At 45.7% G+C, this 17,663-nt stretch overlaps 1 protein-coding gene across 1 annotated transcript; it reads right to left on the bottom strand.

Moving 5' to 3' along the window:
• Positions 1–556: 556 nt before the first annotated feature.
• On the bottom strand, positions 557–16,119 carry LOC142698085 (uncharacterized). Its single transcript, XM_075847780.1, has 2 exons — positions 14,534–16,119; positions 557–845 (listed from the first exon to the last, which is right to left on the bottom strand). Exons 1-2 carry the CDS (start codon positions 15,577–15,579, stop codon positions 557–559), a joined length of 1,335 nt encoding a protein of 444 aa, XP_075703895.1. The 5' UTR covers positions 15,580–16,119.
• Between the last annotated feature and the right edge of the window lie 1,544 nt (positions 16,120–17,663).

Below are 17,663 nucleotides of genomic sequence, written 5' to 3'. Positions count from 1 at the left end.
GTTATGGTTCTCACAACTTGACGACAGAAAAAATACATTATTTTTACAAAAGTAATTTTATTGTGCAAAAAGTTGTAAAACATAAAAAAGTTCTATAAATTAGGTATTGCCGGAATTGTACTGACCCGCAGAATAAAGGTAACATGTAATTTATAACGCATGGTGAACACTGTATAAAAAAACCTAAAAAAGCTGTGCCAGAAATGCGTTTTTTTGTTTACCTGGCATCCCAAAAAATAGGATAAAAGGCGATCAAAAAGTTGCATGCACCCCAAAATGGTACCAATAATCGCTACAGCTCGTCCCGCAAAAAAACAGCCCTCATACCACTACGTCTATGAAAAAATAAAATTAGTTATGGCTCCAATAAGTCAGGAAATAAAAAATATGCAGTTGTGCCCGAGGGGAACATTTCTTCTGTTTCAAGAGGCGATTTATCAAGAATCTAAAATTAGGGAACCAGGAAGGGGAGGGCCCAAACTGTGAATTATGATTTATTTGCTTATATTCTCTGTATGAAATTACATTGTGAATTATCAAGCAGGATGCCGAATTACTAAGATATGTAATATGTGAAAGTGATGATAATGTTTAAATGATTTAGTTTCGTGCAGCCGCGTCTTGTCTGGAGTTCCCATCTTGTCTGGAGTTCCCATCTTGTCTGGAGTTCCCATCTTGGTTCTTTTGTAGTGAATAGAAAAGTCATTGTTCCTTTAATACAAGTAATGTTGATTTCGTATGTTTTATCTTTGACCTTGGTTCCCATGCGAAGATGGACAGGGAGTGAGATGGGAGGATGGCAAGTATGCGTGAGGGAAGGTCTCCCCCATCTCCACGAGGACATTCTGTCCAAGAGAGAGATAAGACACTTGTAAACATAATGTGTGAAGAATTATAATGATGTATTTTATTGTATGCGTTTTACTGAATAACAAATATTGTTACATTGTCTCTGATTGGTTTACCTCAAGCCTACACCCCTTCTGAATTTCAGTTTAACAGTTTGAGTTTGCTAATAAATCCTTCAGAGGAGCATTTTGAACATTTCAGCGTGTCTGTGTGTTTTCTTCTCCTCTCTCGATATATATCGGTGAAATATCCTAATTAGGATTCTGACTAATGGAGTCTGGCCTTGAGAGTCTGTTGGGACTCGTATAAATTTCAGTCTGATATATTTTGAGCGATGTATTTCCACGACAAAACATATCTGCTGGAAGCGAGGGTGCCCGTTTTATACCAGGACAACACTTCACAGCAAAATTCCCCAAACTGCAAATGTGCGGAGTGTGGACCAAAAGGGGCATAAGAAAGGACGCCATATATCAGTGCGACACTGGCCTGTGTAGAAAGGATTGCTTCACAGCGTAACACACATCTATGGATTATTTTATCGTTTTTTTTACCCGATTATTGTACCCCGACTATGCCCCTGATGTACTCTGCCCAGCTCACATATGCCCCACATTATAAACGGAAACACCAGTAAGACTCCAAACAAAACTATTACCAAACAAATTCCACGCTCCAAAAGCCAAATGGCGCTCCCACCCATCTGAACCCTACAGTGTGCCCAAACAACAGTTTCCTTCCAAATTTATGGCAATGTCATACCCGGGAGAACCCTTTTAACAATTTTTGGGGTGTGTGTCTCCAATGGCATAAGCTGGGCATGACATATTTGCCACTGAAATGGCATATCTAGGGAAAAATATTAATTTTTACTGTGCACCATCCGCAGCGCAATCATTTATGGAAAAGACCTGTGGGATGAAAATGCTCACTACACCCCTTAATAAATGCCTTGAGGGCTGCAATTTCCAAATGGGGTCACTTCTCAGGGGTTTCTTTTTATTATTTCACATCTGAGACTCTGCAATTGTGAACCAATACTTTATAAATCGCCAAATTAGGCCTCGATTTCGCATGATACGCTTTCACGCCTGAGCCTGGTCGAATGTCCAGGCAAAAGATTAGAGCCACATGAAGGGTGTTTCTAAAACCAGGAAACCCAGCAGAATAATTAGAGAGCTGTCTTGTTATGGTGGCACAAGCTGAACACCACATAATGGCATATCTATGGAAAAAAAAATCCAATTTTCACTATGCAACATTGATTGCACACTAATTTCTACAAAACACCTGCAGGGTTAACATGCTTACTACACCCCTAGGTAAATGCATCGAGGGGTGTAGTTTCCAAAATGTGTTCACTTCTGGGGGGTTTCCACAGTTTTAGTCCCACAGGCGCCCAGAAACCAATCCAGCAAAATCTGCACTCCAAATGGCGCTCTTTCCTTTCTGAGCCTTGCCGTGTGCCCAAACAGCAGTTTATACTAAAAGTGAAACAAAAAGCACACGGCGCCAAACTTGCGGTATCAATAAATAATGAGCGGAGATAACGCACATATATGCTCACCTCCAAGGTTTTAAATTACCGGCATGTAATTCGTAGTAGAAAAGCTGCTGCCAATCCCAACGCAAACTCCCAAGGGGTTGCCAAGGTAGTATCCCGTTTTTTCTTCCTGTATTTAAACATCAGTTTATGACCACATATGGGGTATTGCCATACTCGGGAAAAATTGCTTTACAAATGTGGTGTTCTTTTTTTCCTTTATTTGTTGAGAAAACAAAAAATTTTGCGGTAAAGCTACGTCTTATTTAAGAAAAAGGATTGTTTTTATTTTCACTGCCCAATTCTAATAAATTCTATGAAACATCTATGGGGTCAAAATGCTCACAATACTCCTAGATGGATTCTTCAAGGGGTGTAGTTTCCTAAATGGAGTCACTTTTTGGACATTTTCATTGTTTTGTCCCCTCAGGGGCTTTGCAAATGCGACATGGCCTCCGCAAACCATTCCTGCTAAATGTGATCTCCAAAAGCCAAATAGCGCTCTTTCCATTCTAAGCCCTGCCGTGTGTCCAAACAGCCGGTTATTACCACATGTGGGGTACTGTTTTACTCGAGAGAAATTGCTTTACAAATTTTGTGGTGCTTTTTCTCCTTCAGTACTTGTGGAAATGAGAAAAAATTAGCTAAACCTACATTTTCTTTGAAAAAATGTAGATTTTTATTTTCAGGGCCTACTTCCAATAATTTCTGCAAAAAACCTGTGTGGTCAAAACGCTCAGTATACCCCTAGAAAATTTCCTCAATGGGTGTAATTTCCAAAATGAGGTCACTTGTGGGGGGTTTCCACTGTTTTATCCCCTCAGGGGCTTTGTAAATGTGACATGGCCTCCGCAAACCATTCCTGCTAAATGTGAACTCCAAAAGCCAAATGGTGCTGCATCCCTACTAAGCCCTGCCGTGTGTCCAAACAGCCGTTTTTTACCACATGTGGGGTACTGTTTTACTCTAAAGAAATTGCTTTACAAATCATGTGTTGCTTTTTCTCCTTCAGTCCTTGTGGAAATTAGAAAAAATTAGCTAAACCTACATTTTCTTTGAAAAAATGTAGATTTTTATTTTCAGGGCCTACTTCCAATAATTTCTGCAAAAAACCTGGGGGGGGGGTCAAAATGCTCAGCATACCCGTAGATAATTTCCTCAATGGGTATAGTTTCCAAAATGGGGTCACTTGTGGGGGGTTTCCACTGTTTTGTCCCCTCATGGGCTTACTAAATGTGACATGGCCTCCGCAAACCATTCCTGCTAAATGTGAACTCCAAAAGCCAAATGGTGCTCCATCCTTTCTAAGCCCTGCTATGTGTCCAAACAGCCGTTTATTGCCACATGTGGGGTATTGTTTTACTGACATGGTGCCTAAAATATATTCGAATAAAAATAAGGCCCCAAAATCCACTAGGTGCTCCTTTGCTTGAGAGGCCGGTGCTTCAGTCCAGAAGCACGCTACGGCCACATGTGGGATATTTCCTAAAACTGCAGAATCTGGGCAATAAATATTGGGTTGCATTTCTATGGTAAAACTTTCTGTGTTATAAAGAAAATTGGATTACAAATTAATTTCTGCCAAAAAATATGAAATTTGTAAATTTCACCCCTACATTGCTTTAATTCCTGTGAAAAGTTTAAAGGGTTAAGAAATTTTCTAAATGCTGTTTTGAATACTTTGAGGGGTGAAGTTTTCAAAATGGGGTGACTTTTTTTGGGTTTCCAATATATAAGGCCCTCAAAGCCACTTCACAAGTGAACTGGCCCCTGTAAAAATAGCTTTTTGAAATTTTCTTGAGAATGTGAGAAATTGCTGTTAAAGTTCAAAGCCTTGTAACGTCCTAGAAAAAGTTCGGTTCGGCTAGTTCGCCGAATTTCACAAAAAAGTTCGATTCGGACCGAACTAGTTCGGACCGAACCTGTAATTTCCGTGCGCCGAGCATGGTACTGTCCAGGGTGCTGATAGAGTTAATGGGCTGCACTAACTCTTTCAGCAACCTTGACAGTACATGCTCGGAGCGCGGAAAATAAAATTTTAATGTAATAAAAAAAAAAAATTATACGTTCATACTTACATTCCTCCTGTCCGGCCTCTAGCGATGACGTTTCAACCATGTCACCGCTGCAGCCAATCACAGGCTGTAGTGGCGGTCACGCACGTCAGGATGACGTCAGAAGGCCGGCCTCCAGGGATGACGCTTCATCCCACGTGACGGCCTCTGCAGCCAATCACAGGCTGCAGCGGCCTCTGCAGCCAATCACAGGCTGCACCGGCCTCTGCAGCCAATCACACGCTCCTCTCCTGAAATACTCTGTGCTGCGCTGCCTTAAACTCTGTGGACAGGTCAGGATCCTGTTTCTTTTAAATGCTGCTGGGGAACCTGCTCGATCCACTATATAAGGCTAAGCTACAGTGCAGCATTTAAAAGAAACAGGATCCTGACCTGTCCACAGAGTTTAAGGCAGCACAGAGTATTTCAGGAGATGAGCGTGCAGATTCAGTGCTGCTGTGAACTCTGCTCTTACCATTACGTAGCTCTCAGTCTGTTACCTCTCCTCCACTCCTGTCCTCAATAACACCTTCACATGATTGGTAAGTCACCACGTAATGGTAAGAGCAGAGTTCACAGCAGCACAGAGTATTTCAGGAGATGAGCGTGCGGATCTTGTGCGGGGTGGTGACTTGCCAATCATGTGAAGGTGTTATTGAGGACAGGAGTGGTGGAGAGGTAACAGACTGAGCTACGTAATGGTAAGAGCAGAGTTCACAGCAGCACAGAGTATTTCAGGAGAGGAGCGTGCAGATTCTGTGCTGCTGTGAACTCTGCTCTTACCATTACGTAGCTCTCAGTCTGTTACCTCGCCTCCACTCCTGTCCTCAATAACACCTTCACATGATTGGCAGAGTTCACAGCAGCACTGAATCTGCACGCTCATCTCCTGAAATACTCTGTGCTGCCTTAAACTCTGTGGACAGGTCAGGATCCTGTTTCTTTTAAATGCTGCACTGTAGCGCAGCCTTATATAGTGGATCGAGCGGGTTCCCTAGCAGCATTTAAAGGAAACAGGATCCTGACCTGTCCACAGAGTTTAAGGCAGCACAGAGTATTTCAGGAGATGCGCACGGCCGGCCACGGGCAGCCGGTCGTTTTTCCGAGCCGTGCTCCCATTATAAAGTATAGGAGCACGGCCCGTAAAATAAAAAAATAGAACATGTTCTATCTTTTTAACGGCACGGGCACCTTCCCGTGAGAAAACGGGAAGGTACCCGTGGCTAACAGAAGTCTATGGGCCCGCTATTTCGGGTCATAATTACGACACGTAATAACGGGTGTATTTACGGTCGTGTGCATGAAGCCCCGTAATGACGGGTGGCTACATGTGTGCACCCGTCATTACGGCAGCGTTGCTAGGCGACGTCAGTAAATAGTCACTGTCCAGGGTGCTGAAAGAGTTAACTGATCGGCAGTAACTGTTTCAGCACCCTGGACAGTGACTACCGATCAGAATATAGAGTAACCTGTAAAAAAAAAAGACGTTCATACTTACCGAGAACTTTCTGCTTCCTCCAGTCCGGTCTCCTGGCCGTTCCCTCTCGACATCTGGTCCGACATTCCTGGATGACAATACAGCCCATGTGACCGCTGCAGCCAATCACAGGCTGCAGAGGCCTCTGCAGCCAATCACAGGCTGCAGAGGCCTCTGCAGCCAATCACAGGCTGCCGCGTCAAAAAAGAAGGTCGGACTGTACTAAGAAGAGGGACTCGTCACCAAGACAACGACCGGGTACGTATGAAATGCTTTTTATTTTATTTTTAATCAGCAGCCTCTTTTCTCTATCAGTGATTGATAGAGACAAGTGGCTGCCGATTTGTATAATATTTTTGAACGGGTTCGGTCAAAACGGGTTCGGCCGAACCCGGTGAAGTTCGGATTCGCTGCGAACCGAACTTTTCCGGATGTTCGGACCAAAACCGGGTTCGGTTGTCCCGGTTCGCTCATCTCTAATCAAGTCCAATGTGTCACGAGAAAACAATCTCAGAATCGCTTGGATAGCTAAAAGCATTCCGACCAGTGGCGTAGCTATAGGGGTCGCAGTGGTCGCAGTTGCGACCGGGCCCGCAAGCCAGGGGGGCCCGCACTAGTCTGCACTAGGCTGTGTACACGGCGGCCAGCATGTAGACTGTGCACTGTATAGGGGGGAATTGTCGTGGTCCTAGCAGCAGCAGGAGGTGCCTCATGAGTCCTGGTGGATTTAACTTTTCAACCCCCCTCCCCCGGTCCAATCATATTGCATCACGGCTCACAGAGCTGAGCAGAGAAATAGTCAGACTCCAAGGTAAGAGCCAGGCAGCACTGCAGCAGCTTATAAGAAAAAAGTGTGTCCCCAGTACTTTGCAAAGAAACTACTGTCTGTTATGCCCTTCCCCTGCATGGGGAACTATAACTCCACGCATGCCATGATACCTGTAGGTTTTCAGGACCTGCTGTGAGTTGTAGTTCTCCTCACCAATTGTATTCAACAAGTATGTTATTACTTTCTTAAAGAGGTATTCCTATTTACAGTATATGCCATAAGTACCACCTATGGGATCCTCACCCATCAGCAGACCCCTGTCCGCCAATTCCTGCCCGCCGTAATCTCCATATACTTCAGTGGAGATATGGCTGCACGCAAGCGCAACCACCTCCCTATTGAAGTGTATGAAGAATTCTGCTGATAGGTGACGATCACATAGGTGAGACCAGCACTTTTTAGGCATTTATGGCATATATCCTATGCGTATTCCATAAATGCCCAAGATAAGAATACCGTACCTTTAACCCCTTAACGATGAACAATATCCGTCACAAGCAGGTGCTAGTTCCCGCATCGTGACTGATATATTAGTCTCTTGGATCTTGTGAGTACTGCCAGTGTACCTATAAGACTAGACACAGCCTGGCTCCTGCCGAAATTGTAGAGAACAATTCTGGCAGTTTAACCCCTTAAAGTGTGAAAAAAAAATACACATAAGGTATCGCCATGATCATAACTCGAGCAATAAAGTTAACACATTAATTAAACCGCCAGGTGAATGGCAGACAAAAACACTTAAAAAACACAACAGCAAAAATGCATTTTCTTTTTATTTCCCCCCCAATAAAATAAAATAAAAGTTGATCAATAAGTTCCACGTGACGCAAAATAGTGCCAACGCAAACTACACTTTGTCGTGCAAAAAACAAGACCACATATGGCTATATAGGCGGAAAAATAAAAAAGGTTAGGTCTCTTGGAATGTGGCGATTATTATTGTGCAAACGTAGGGAAAATTAAGAAACTATACTTATTTGGTATCGCCGCTTTCGTACTGAAAAATCTGCAGGATAATACAGTAGTAGCAGAGTGGATGAGATAATCACATCTCCTCCACACGCTGTGTAAATGACGAGCGGAAAATCTGCTCAGAAATTTACCTGCGGTGCGATTTTTAATCCGCAACATGTCAATTGATTTATTTTTTTTACGTGTTTTCTCCATTTAAATCAATGGGAATGTAAAACCCGCAACAAATAGCAGCTGTTTTTTTGTGGTGGAAAAGCAGCGATTAAACCCAAAACGTATACTTATCCAGAATTCTGTGTTTCTTCATCCAGGCCGGCCTCCTGGGACATCCCATGTGACTGTTACACCCAATCAGAGGCTGCATCGGTCGTATGGGATAAAACATCATCCCAGGCGACCAGCATGCAGGACAGCAGAGGGATGCGTCGCCATGGCTATGTAAAAGTATCACATTTTTATGTTTCATTTTCCGCAGCGGTCTTTGCGGCCGAAAAACTGCACCACAATTTGGTGCGGTTTTTCGTCCAGAATTCCCTGCGCCACAGCGTTTCCGCCCTGTGTGAACATAGCCTAACTCTGTAGAAGCACTGCGGGTAGCTACAGAATAGGAAGTGTGTGCGCAAAAACGAGTCATGACTGGAACTTGGAAGAAGTCGAGAAGAGAAGTCACATGTAAGTCACTGGATGTAACTGTACTATGCTCACTATTCACTGTGTAGAACTGGTATTTGACACTTATTGGGAGCTGCATTATTTAGGGGTATGGGCGGTACAAAGTATATGTCTTTGACTTTGTGCCCATGATCTTTTCTGACCGTTGCAACGCCTCTGGCTGCTAATGCTGCATCAATGGTTCACTTAAGAAACCCAGCAATGCAGCTGTAAGTTATAGGTGGGCCACGGCCATAAAGTGAAGTTGCGGGGGACGGGGGGGGGCCCAAGCTGAATTTTTGCACCAGGGCCCATGAGCCTTTAGCTACGCCCCTGCTGGGCTGTACAGGGTTAGCAGCAGCTATGCGGGTCAGTGGTGCAGACACAGTGAAGGAGCCGGGTGCTGCTGACCTGTACAGCTGCTGGGCAGTGAATTAGATACAGAGCAAGCCACCGGGCAGGGGCTTCACATATCAGCAGTACAAGCTGAAGTAACGGCAGCCCAGCGTCCTGTTCTGCATAGATTCTCCTGTGTCACCTGTCAGGTCCCAGCCAAGCCGCACTCTCTCCGCTGTCGAATTTCCTCCTCTCCGTTGTCCTCTCTGGCGGGCAGGAGACCCCTGCTAGTACTACACACGAGACGTGGTGCGCGGAGGCTGGGAAGGCTGCTAACAATGTTCTACATGAGAGGTCATCACGCAGCCACAACTTGCATATGCGCAGCTCCTTGCACAACAAAAAAATATAGAAATCACGGACGCATTCTTTTTATTCCGGACAGTTGCCAAAAGTCCTCTCATTTCACGGACTGTCCATGATTTTCACGGACTGTCCATATATGGACAGTGATACCGTGATGACAGCAGTGACAGCACCCGGCGGCCGAGTGGGCCCCCCCAAGGGTAATGGGCCCCGGAACTTGCCCGGGTTCGCCGGGTGCTGACGACGGCCCTGACTATACCCACACATATATAAACACACACAGAGGCATAAATATATATATACACTAACATAGAGACATATGTACGTGCAACAGCCCGATGGGGATGAGGGAAAGTGCGGAGACCAATGTTGGGAGTTGTAGTACTCACGGTGGCTGTAGTCCTCTCACACTCCTGCGGAGCTGGCACAGTGAAGGAGGGGGATCTGCATATGTATGGGTGGTAGTTGTTGATTCCCCCTGGGGCACGCCCTGTGGTGCTGTCTCCTGGTGGATGGGATATGGGGTGCCCTTGTTGTTAGTGGGTGCAGTGCAGAGTAACACGCAGGAGACGGTGATGTAACTTGGTATAATAATAACTCACAGTTTCTTTACTGGAAGATTGCAGGCTGCAGCTTGGCTCCACATAGAAGTTATTATCCAGCTAGGGCAGGCGGGATGAGTCAGGCGGAGACAGTTTCCTATCTGCAAGCAGCAAAATGAACTTTCTTCTCTCTTGCTTTCCTTCTCTTTAAGCAGGTTTGTTTCCCTGTATTAATTTCTAGTTCAGGCCAGAAGCTTTCTGAACTAAATATGCTGTGAGGCCCAGTATTATCTCAGCTCTCCTCACAGGCTGCCTTCCCTCGTTCCTCTCCTGGAACCGACTCCTCTACAACTTTCTGCTGCAAAGCCTCATGGGAATCGCCTCAGACCCTCCTCTCCAGCCACACCCTTTACAGGCTGGAAAAATAGATTGTAATGACAATTCTGCATCACTAGGTGGCAGCATAACACAACATATAACATTATGTTCAATGCATTACAATGTAACCAATACTCCTCTATGGTATTGTCAGGACACTACATACACCCCTGCTTTAACAAAAGCCGTCCTCGGCGTCTGCAACGATGGAGGAACTGCAACCCTAGGAATGGAAAAGTCAGGCACATATCAAGCATATATTAAAACAGTGCAATATATTACTTTCACGAAGAGTCTCATCAGTCCTTTAAGGCACTAGAATAAGGAATATGGGCGACGACTCTTGTTCAATGTAAAGTTCCTGTATCAACTGTTGGGGAACAGGGATGTGGATTCCTCATATAAACTTGTGGGGTACAAGAGTTCTTAACCCAACCGGGACAGTGTCCAAAAGTTCGGCACGGAATAACTTGGGTAAATATAGCAAAGTCATTCAATGTTCAAGTAAAAAGTATGAGGTAGAGAAAATGTTCAATTCTATGATGAAACAGTTAGTCGAGATACCTGGCGGGTAATTTACCCCTGGTGCTCCTCTCTGGTCTTCTAATAGGTTCTTCCTCGAAGAAAGTTGGTTCTGGGTTCATCTGTTGCTCTGGGCTGGCTGAAGACCCTGGCTGTGATGTTATCGGAGTCTCAACTTGATCCGGAACACTTTTGTCAGGGACAATGAAGGAAATTAAAGGCCCAAAGAACCAATCCAAAGGAGAAAAAACAGGCATCTGTGTCTCTGGTGACGGTAAAAGTTTCTCAACAACAGGAGGTTTCTCAACGATTTCAGCCTCTGCAGGAACAAACTCTTTTTGACACAATTTAAGTCTGTTACGATGGACTACTTGAGGTGCTCGGCCTTCTTTCACTATTTCGTACACGGCTGTGTCAGGATATGGGATGGCTTTGATGGTGTACGGTTCTGTTTCCCACTTGGTGTCCAGTTTGCTCGTTCTGTGATTATTCTTGAGCCAAACATGATCACCAATCTGAAAAGGCTCGGCTCTAGCATGCAAGTCAAAGTCCATTTGTTGCTTCTTGCGGGCTTCCTCCATTCGACTTTCAACTATTTTGTTGGCATCAGCCAGACGTCTCTGGTGGTCACTCACCCAATCGGTTCGTGGCAACGGGTTGATGGCATCAGGCACTGACACATCCAGGTCTAAGTCAGCTGGTAATTTGCCCTGACGAACAAACATGAGGTAGTAGGGAGTGTACCCAGTGGAACAGTGTACAGTGTTGTTGTACATGTAAACTAACTCTGGTAGCAGGGTTGGCCAATTAGTCCTCCTGTGAGATGGCACAGTCCTCAGCATCTCTATAAGCGTCTGGTTCATCTTTTCACAGAGGCCATTGCCTTGTGGGTGGTAAGCTGTTGTACAGAGCTTCTGACAACTGTAGAGAGAACACAGTTCTTGGAATAGCTGAGATTCAAATGCTGACCCTCTGTCAGTCAGGATCTTCTCAGGACATCCATAGGGTAGCATGAAGTATCTCCAGAAAACAGCGGCAGTGGTTTTGGCTGTCAAGTCTCGGACAGGTACTGCAACCGCAAACTTGGTGTAGTGGTCGATGATGGTCATTGCATATGTGTATCCAGATCTGCTAGGCTCAAATTTGACATGATCTATGGCCACGATCTCCAAAGGTCGGTGACTTACGATGGGATGTAATGGAGCCTTCTGATCATGTTTTTCACCTCTGCTTAGAGCACAAGCTTGACACTCTCTGCACCAATTCTCAATATCTTCACGCATTCCTATCCAATAGAAGCGTCTGCAGATTGTGGCCTCTGTTTTTTGTACACCGAAGTGTCCCGATCTGTCATGGTAGGCTTCTAGTACTGTTCTTGCATCTCGACGGGGTACTACTACTTGATGTAGACGGTCACCAGTGATGGGATCCAGAGCGCTGCGTAGCATCAGACCTTTTTTTATGAAGAGTCGTCTCCTCTGTCTCCAGAGACGGATTAATTCAGGGTCTACATTGCCACGACGAAGTCTCTCAGGTACTCTTCTACTAACGAGAAAATCTTGCAGCTCTCCCATCACCCGACTCTCTGCTTGAAGTTTAATCCATTGCTCCTTCTCTTGGAGTGATTCTGAACTCTGTTGCTGCGAGCAAAGTCCTTTCTCCATGATGGTGATTGTGTTCTGCTGTGTGAAGCGGGTGTAGAAGGATGGCATTTCTACTTCTTCCCAGTGTTCTTCATTCTGAGCAGGTACTTCATCGGTTGGCAGGCGGGATAATGCGTCCGCATTCTCATTGGATTTGCCGGTTCTGTACTTGACCACGAAGTCGTAGTTTGCAAGACGAGATGCCCACCTTTGCTCTAGGGCTCCCAGCCTGGCTGTGTTCAGATGTGCAAGGGGGTTGTTGTCTGTGTAGACCACAAATGGTGTTGCCACGAGGTAGTCTTTGTACTTCTCGGTTACAGCCCACACTAACGCGAGGAACTCCAATTTGAACAAGCTGTAATTTTGGTCATTTCGTTCAGTCCCTTTAAGCCCTCGGCTGCCAAAGGCTATTACCCGTTCTCTTCCCTCTTGCATTTGGGTCAGGATGGCTCCAAGACCTTTCTTGCTGGCATCCGTGTAGAGGCAGAAAGGTTGACTGTAGTCTGGATAACCAAGGATGGGTGGCTCAATCAGCTTCTGTTTCAGCAGCTGGAAGGCAATCTCTTGATCCTCAGTCCATTCAATAGGAATTGGTCTTTTCAGATGTTCCTTTGAGTGTCCTCTAAGAAGCTCTTGTAGAGGCTCTGCAATCTGGGCGAAATAGTGTATAAAGCGCCTGTAATAACCTGCGAATCCCAGGAAACTTCTCACCTCTTTTACTCTGGTGGGAGTAGGCCAATCCTTCACAACAGCAATCTTTTCTGGGTCAGGCATCACACCCTCAGAGCTAACAACGTGTCCCAAGTAGTTGACTTGTGGCTTCAGCAGATGGCACTTGGAGGGTTTCACCTTGAGACCATGCTTAATGAGAACCTGGAAGACCTCAGCCAGATGTTGTAGGTGGTCTTCATAGGACTTAGAGTAGATGATCACGTCATCCAAATACAGCAGAACAGTCTCAAAGTTCTTGTGGCCCAGACAGCGCTCCATCAACCTCTGAAAAGTTCCAGGTGCGTTACAGAGTCCAAAGGGCATGCAATTTAATTCAAATAGGCCCATGGGAGTGGTAAATGCTGTCTTCTCAATGTCTTCTGGGGCCATAGGTACCTGCCAGTACCCACTTGTCAAATCCAGGGTGGAGAAATAAGCAGCTTTTCCCAAAGCAGTCAAGGACTCTTCTATGCGTGGTAGAGGATAGGCATCTTTGTGGGTTATATTGTTAATTTTCCGGTAGTCTACGCAGAATCGCATCTTGCCATCTTTCTTTTTGACTAAGACAATAGGTGCAGCCCAAGGGCTGTGACTGTCCCGAATCACCTTGGCATCCTTCATTTCTTTTATCATCTTCTTGACAGGTTGGTACATAGTGGGTGGTATGGGCCGGTATCTCTCTTTAATTGGAGGATGAGAGCCAGTTGGGATATTGTGCTTCATTATGCTGGTCTTCCCGAAGTCCAGGGGATGTTTACTGAAGGCCTGATGGTATTCTCTTGAGACTTCCAATACTCCTTCAATTTGTTCAGCAGGCGTGGAAATATCCCCAACACAAATTTCTGACCACCATGGTGTAGATGAATTCTCTTCTTGTGTACTCTGTATTTGAGTGGACTGTTGGGCAGCAACTGTTGGAACTTCCACAATGTCTTGGAATGTGACCTGTAATAACTGGGCAACAGAGTAGTATTTCTTTAATTCCACAGGGATGTCACTCAGATTCAAGAGGCGGATGGGTACCTTTCCGTTGGAAACGGTCACTAGACTTCTTGCAGCAAGCACCATAGGATGTTCTTCATGATGGAGGGGTTCTACTAAGGCTTGGTAGTCTTGGCCTCGTATCCCTGGGCGAGCATGGCACCACAGCAGGGTTTCGGTACCGGGTTTCAGGATCACTGGACGGACATCTCTAATGCGGGCACGGCAGATCTCTCCTCTGACGTTGGCAAACTTCTGCTGAGCGCACAGCACACGAATAGTCTGTTGGATTACTTTCTGCGCAGAGTGTGAAGCTGTTGGCAGGGATCGGTGTAGGGCATCTAGCATTTCCCCATAAAAATTCCTTAGGATGTTCATTCCGAGCACCACTGGAGGCATGTCTTCATCATGGACCTTTACTACGATCACACCTTGCTGTGTTAGGTTAGTCTCTCCCACTTGAACGGTGGGTTCCCAGTAACCTTGCAGGGGTACTGTCTGACCATTGCTTGCAATAACATTCAGCCAAACTTCTGGTGGCTGCATCAATAGGTCGCTGCTACAGTATTTCTCAAACATGGCTTTCTGTATGGCGGTGACTTGCGAACCAGTGTCCAGCAGAGTTGTAAGGGGTACCCCATTAATGTGGATGGTGACTAATGGATGGGGCCCGACATACCTGGTCAGCCAATTTGGATCTTCTGGACCTAGTGTTCTTCCACCCGAGGGATGTTCTTTTGACCGCCAGCACTCTCTCTCCACATGACCACTTTTGTGGCAGTGTCTGCAGATGGGCCTTCCATGAGTATCAAACCTGTCTGTAGGCAATCTTCCAGATCTCCTGTAGTATCCCTTGCTCGCACTGTCAGTAGGACGACTCCTATGCTGTGGGGAATCACACTCTGGCTGAGGACGCATCTCTAACTGTTCAAGCTTATGACACACCTTCTCCAAGCTCTTAGTCAGGATTGCGACTTGGTCCTTTAAATCAGCCACTGCATCTGGAATCTGTACTTGTGCACCCTGGGCAGCAAGGAGAGTATTTCCTGGAGACACAGGACACATGAGCTTAGCATCTCCATAACTGTCAGCAGGACACACAGCAAATTTGGTTGATTCTTGGTTGAGTTCTACCCCCAGGATTCTGATGGACAATTCTTTAAAATCCAGGAACGTACTTTCAGGATGTTGAGCAGACAGCATTTTTAGTTGACATTTCAGAGACTTTGTTTCAGCTCCTTCAATAAACTGCTCCCGCAGTGTGTTATCTGCATTCTGTGCTTCACGTGGGTCCACTTCTATAACGGCCCTCAGTGCCTCCTGTAGGGATAAAGCATAGTCTCTAAGGGACTCACCGGGCTGTTGTTTCTTGCTAAAGAAGCGCATTTTTAATTCTGATACCGTCCTGGTTTCAAAGGTGACCAGTAGTCTTTCAAGAATCTGTTCTACTGTCTTTCTTTCTGAATGAGGCCATGACTTTACCTCTCTCAATGCAGCGCCCCCTAGCTGGCCAATGAGAATTTCCACCTTCTGTTCTGTTGACACTGGATATAACCGGAACATAGCAAGCATTTTCCCTTTAAATTCTCTCAGGGTATGTGATTCACCTTTGTAGCGGGGGAGCCAGGGTGCTCCAAAATAATACGGCATGGTCAGTGGCATCATATGCCTGGTTGTGGGTGATCCACCTCGGCTGGGGGAGCCGTTATCGCTGTCGTCAGACATTTCTAATATAAATTCCTATCGTTGCCCCTAGCAACGAGATGCTCAGTAGCAGAATGTGTAGTAAGTCTCTTATTTGTGCTCACTGATGCGACAAGTTCATCTTTACTTGGGCTGAATTGTAAAAACTTTCAGCGGTACTCACTGTTTTGGAGCTGGAACCTCTTTCTCTGTCTTTTTGGAAAATAAGCGGCCGCTGTGACTCAGATTCTGTACTTTTCAAGATGGCGGCGCCCATCTACTTCCGGTGGTTCCTCCTTTCCCACTGCAACAGTAGGTAGGAACTTTGGTTCCACTGTAGTGGTCTGTAACATGAGGTTCCTTGCTGTTGCTGGGCAGATTCTCTGCTTTCCCGCCTTCAAGTGAGCGGGGGTGGAGCTAAGAGCAGTTGTGATGCAGCAAACAATTCAATGCAAACAGTCTCTAATGTCACTTTTCTTCTGCTAAAACAATGATCAATTCAATGTAAAAGTCTCTAATCACATTCACTGTCAGTACAGCAATTTCCATCACAAGTTCCATAAGTAACACACAGTCTTTCCAAGATGGCTGCTTAACCCCACATGTGCTGGTGATCATTTCTTGCAACAATAAAGTCTCTTTAGCAGGCACAGAGGTGTGTTAATCCTGTTCGTGACGCCAATTTATGTGCAACAGCCCGATGGGGATGAGGGAAAGTGCGGAGACCAATGTTGGGAGTTGTAGTACTCACGGTGGCTGTAGTCCTCTCACACTCCTGCGGAGCTGGCACAGTGAAGGAGGGGGATCTGCATATGTATGGGTGGTAGTTGTTGATTCCCCCTGGGGCACACCCTGTGGTGCTGTCTCCTGGTGGATGGGATATGGGGTGCCCTTGTTGTTAGTGGGTGCAGTGCAGAGTAACACGCAGGAGACGGTGATGTAACTTGGTATAATAATAACTCACAGTTTCTTTACTGGAAGATTGCAGGCTGCAGCTCGGCTCCACATAGAAGTTATTATCCAGCTAGGGCAGGCGGGATGAGTCAGGCTGAGACAGTTTCCTATCTGCAAGCAGCAAAATGAACTTTCTTCTCTCTTGCTTTCCTTCTCTTTAAGGAGGTTTGTTTCCCTGTATTAATTTCTAGTTCAGGCCAGAAGCTTTCTGAACTAAATATGCTGTGAGGCCCAGTATTATCTCAGCTCTCCTCACAGGCTGTCTTCTCTCGTTCCTCTCCTGGAACCGACTCCTCTACCACTTTCTGCTGCAAAGCCTCATGGGAACTGCCTCAGACCCTCCTCTCCAGCCACACCCTTTACAGGCTGGAAAAATAGATTGTAATGACAATTCTGCATCACTAGGTGGCAGCATAACACAACATATAACATTATGTTCAATGCATTACAATGTAAACAATACTCCTCTATGGTATTGTCAGGACACTACAAGAGCATGTCAGCATTGTCAGCGGACAGGGTGGGAACGGGGTCATGTGAGTATGTAAAGTTTTTTTTCTCATAAAACTGTGAGTAGCATTATCTATAGTGGTGGCTCTATCTACAGGGGGCTCGTCTATATGTGGGCCACTATATACAGTGGGGTCTATTTGTGGTGATGTGGGCACTATCTACAGGGGTGGTCTATATGTAGGGATGTGGGGCACTATATACAGGGGAGGATCTATATGTGGGGATGTGGGGCACAATCTACAGGGGGGTCTATATGTGGGGATGTGGGCCACTATATACAGGGCGGTCTATATTTGGGCCACTATATACTGGGGTGGTCTATATGAGGGCCACTACATACAGGGGGTCTATATTTGGGCCATTGTCTACAGGGGGGTCTATATATGGAGATGTGGGCCACTATATACAGGGGGGTCTATATTTGGGCCACTGTCTACAGGGGGGTCTATATGTGGGGATGTGGGGCACTATTTACAGGGGGTCTATATTTGGGCCACTGTCTACAGGGGGGTCTATATGTGGGGATGTGGGGCACTATTTACAGGGGGTCTATATGCGGGGAACTATATACAGGGGGAGCTATATGTGAGACTATACAGGGCTGGGCTATATGTAGAGCACTATCTATAGGGGAGCTATTTTTTTAGGCCACTTTCTAT

The sequence above is a fragment of the Rhinoderma darwinii genome (assembly GCF_050947455.1).
Source record: "Rhinoderma darwinii isolate aRhiDar2 chromosome 11 unlocalized genomic scaffold, aRhiDar2.hap1 SUPER_11_unloc_7, whole genome shotgun sequence".
Taxonomy (NCBI): Eukaryota; Metazoa; Chordata; class Amphibia; order Anura; family Rhinodermatidae; genus Rhinoderma; species Rhinoderma darwinii.
The sequence above is the reverse complement of the archived record's forward strand: the minus strand, read 5'-3'. Positions and strand labels throughout refer to the sequence as shown.

Coding starts and splice junctions, on each gene's coding strand:
- LOC142698085 (XM_075847780.1), bottom strand. CDS start 15,579: ATGTCTGACGACAGCGATAACGGCTCCCCCAGCCGAGGTGGATCACCC. Junction 846..14,533: donor GATCCAAATTGGCTGACCAG/GTATGTCGGGCC, acceptor TCTCTTGGACAG/AATGTCCTCGTGGAGATGGG.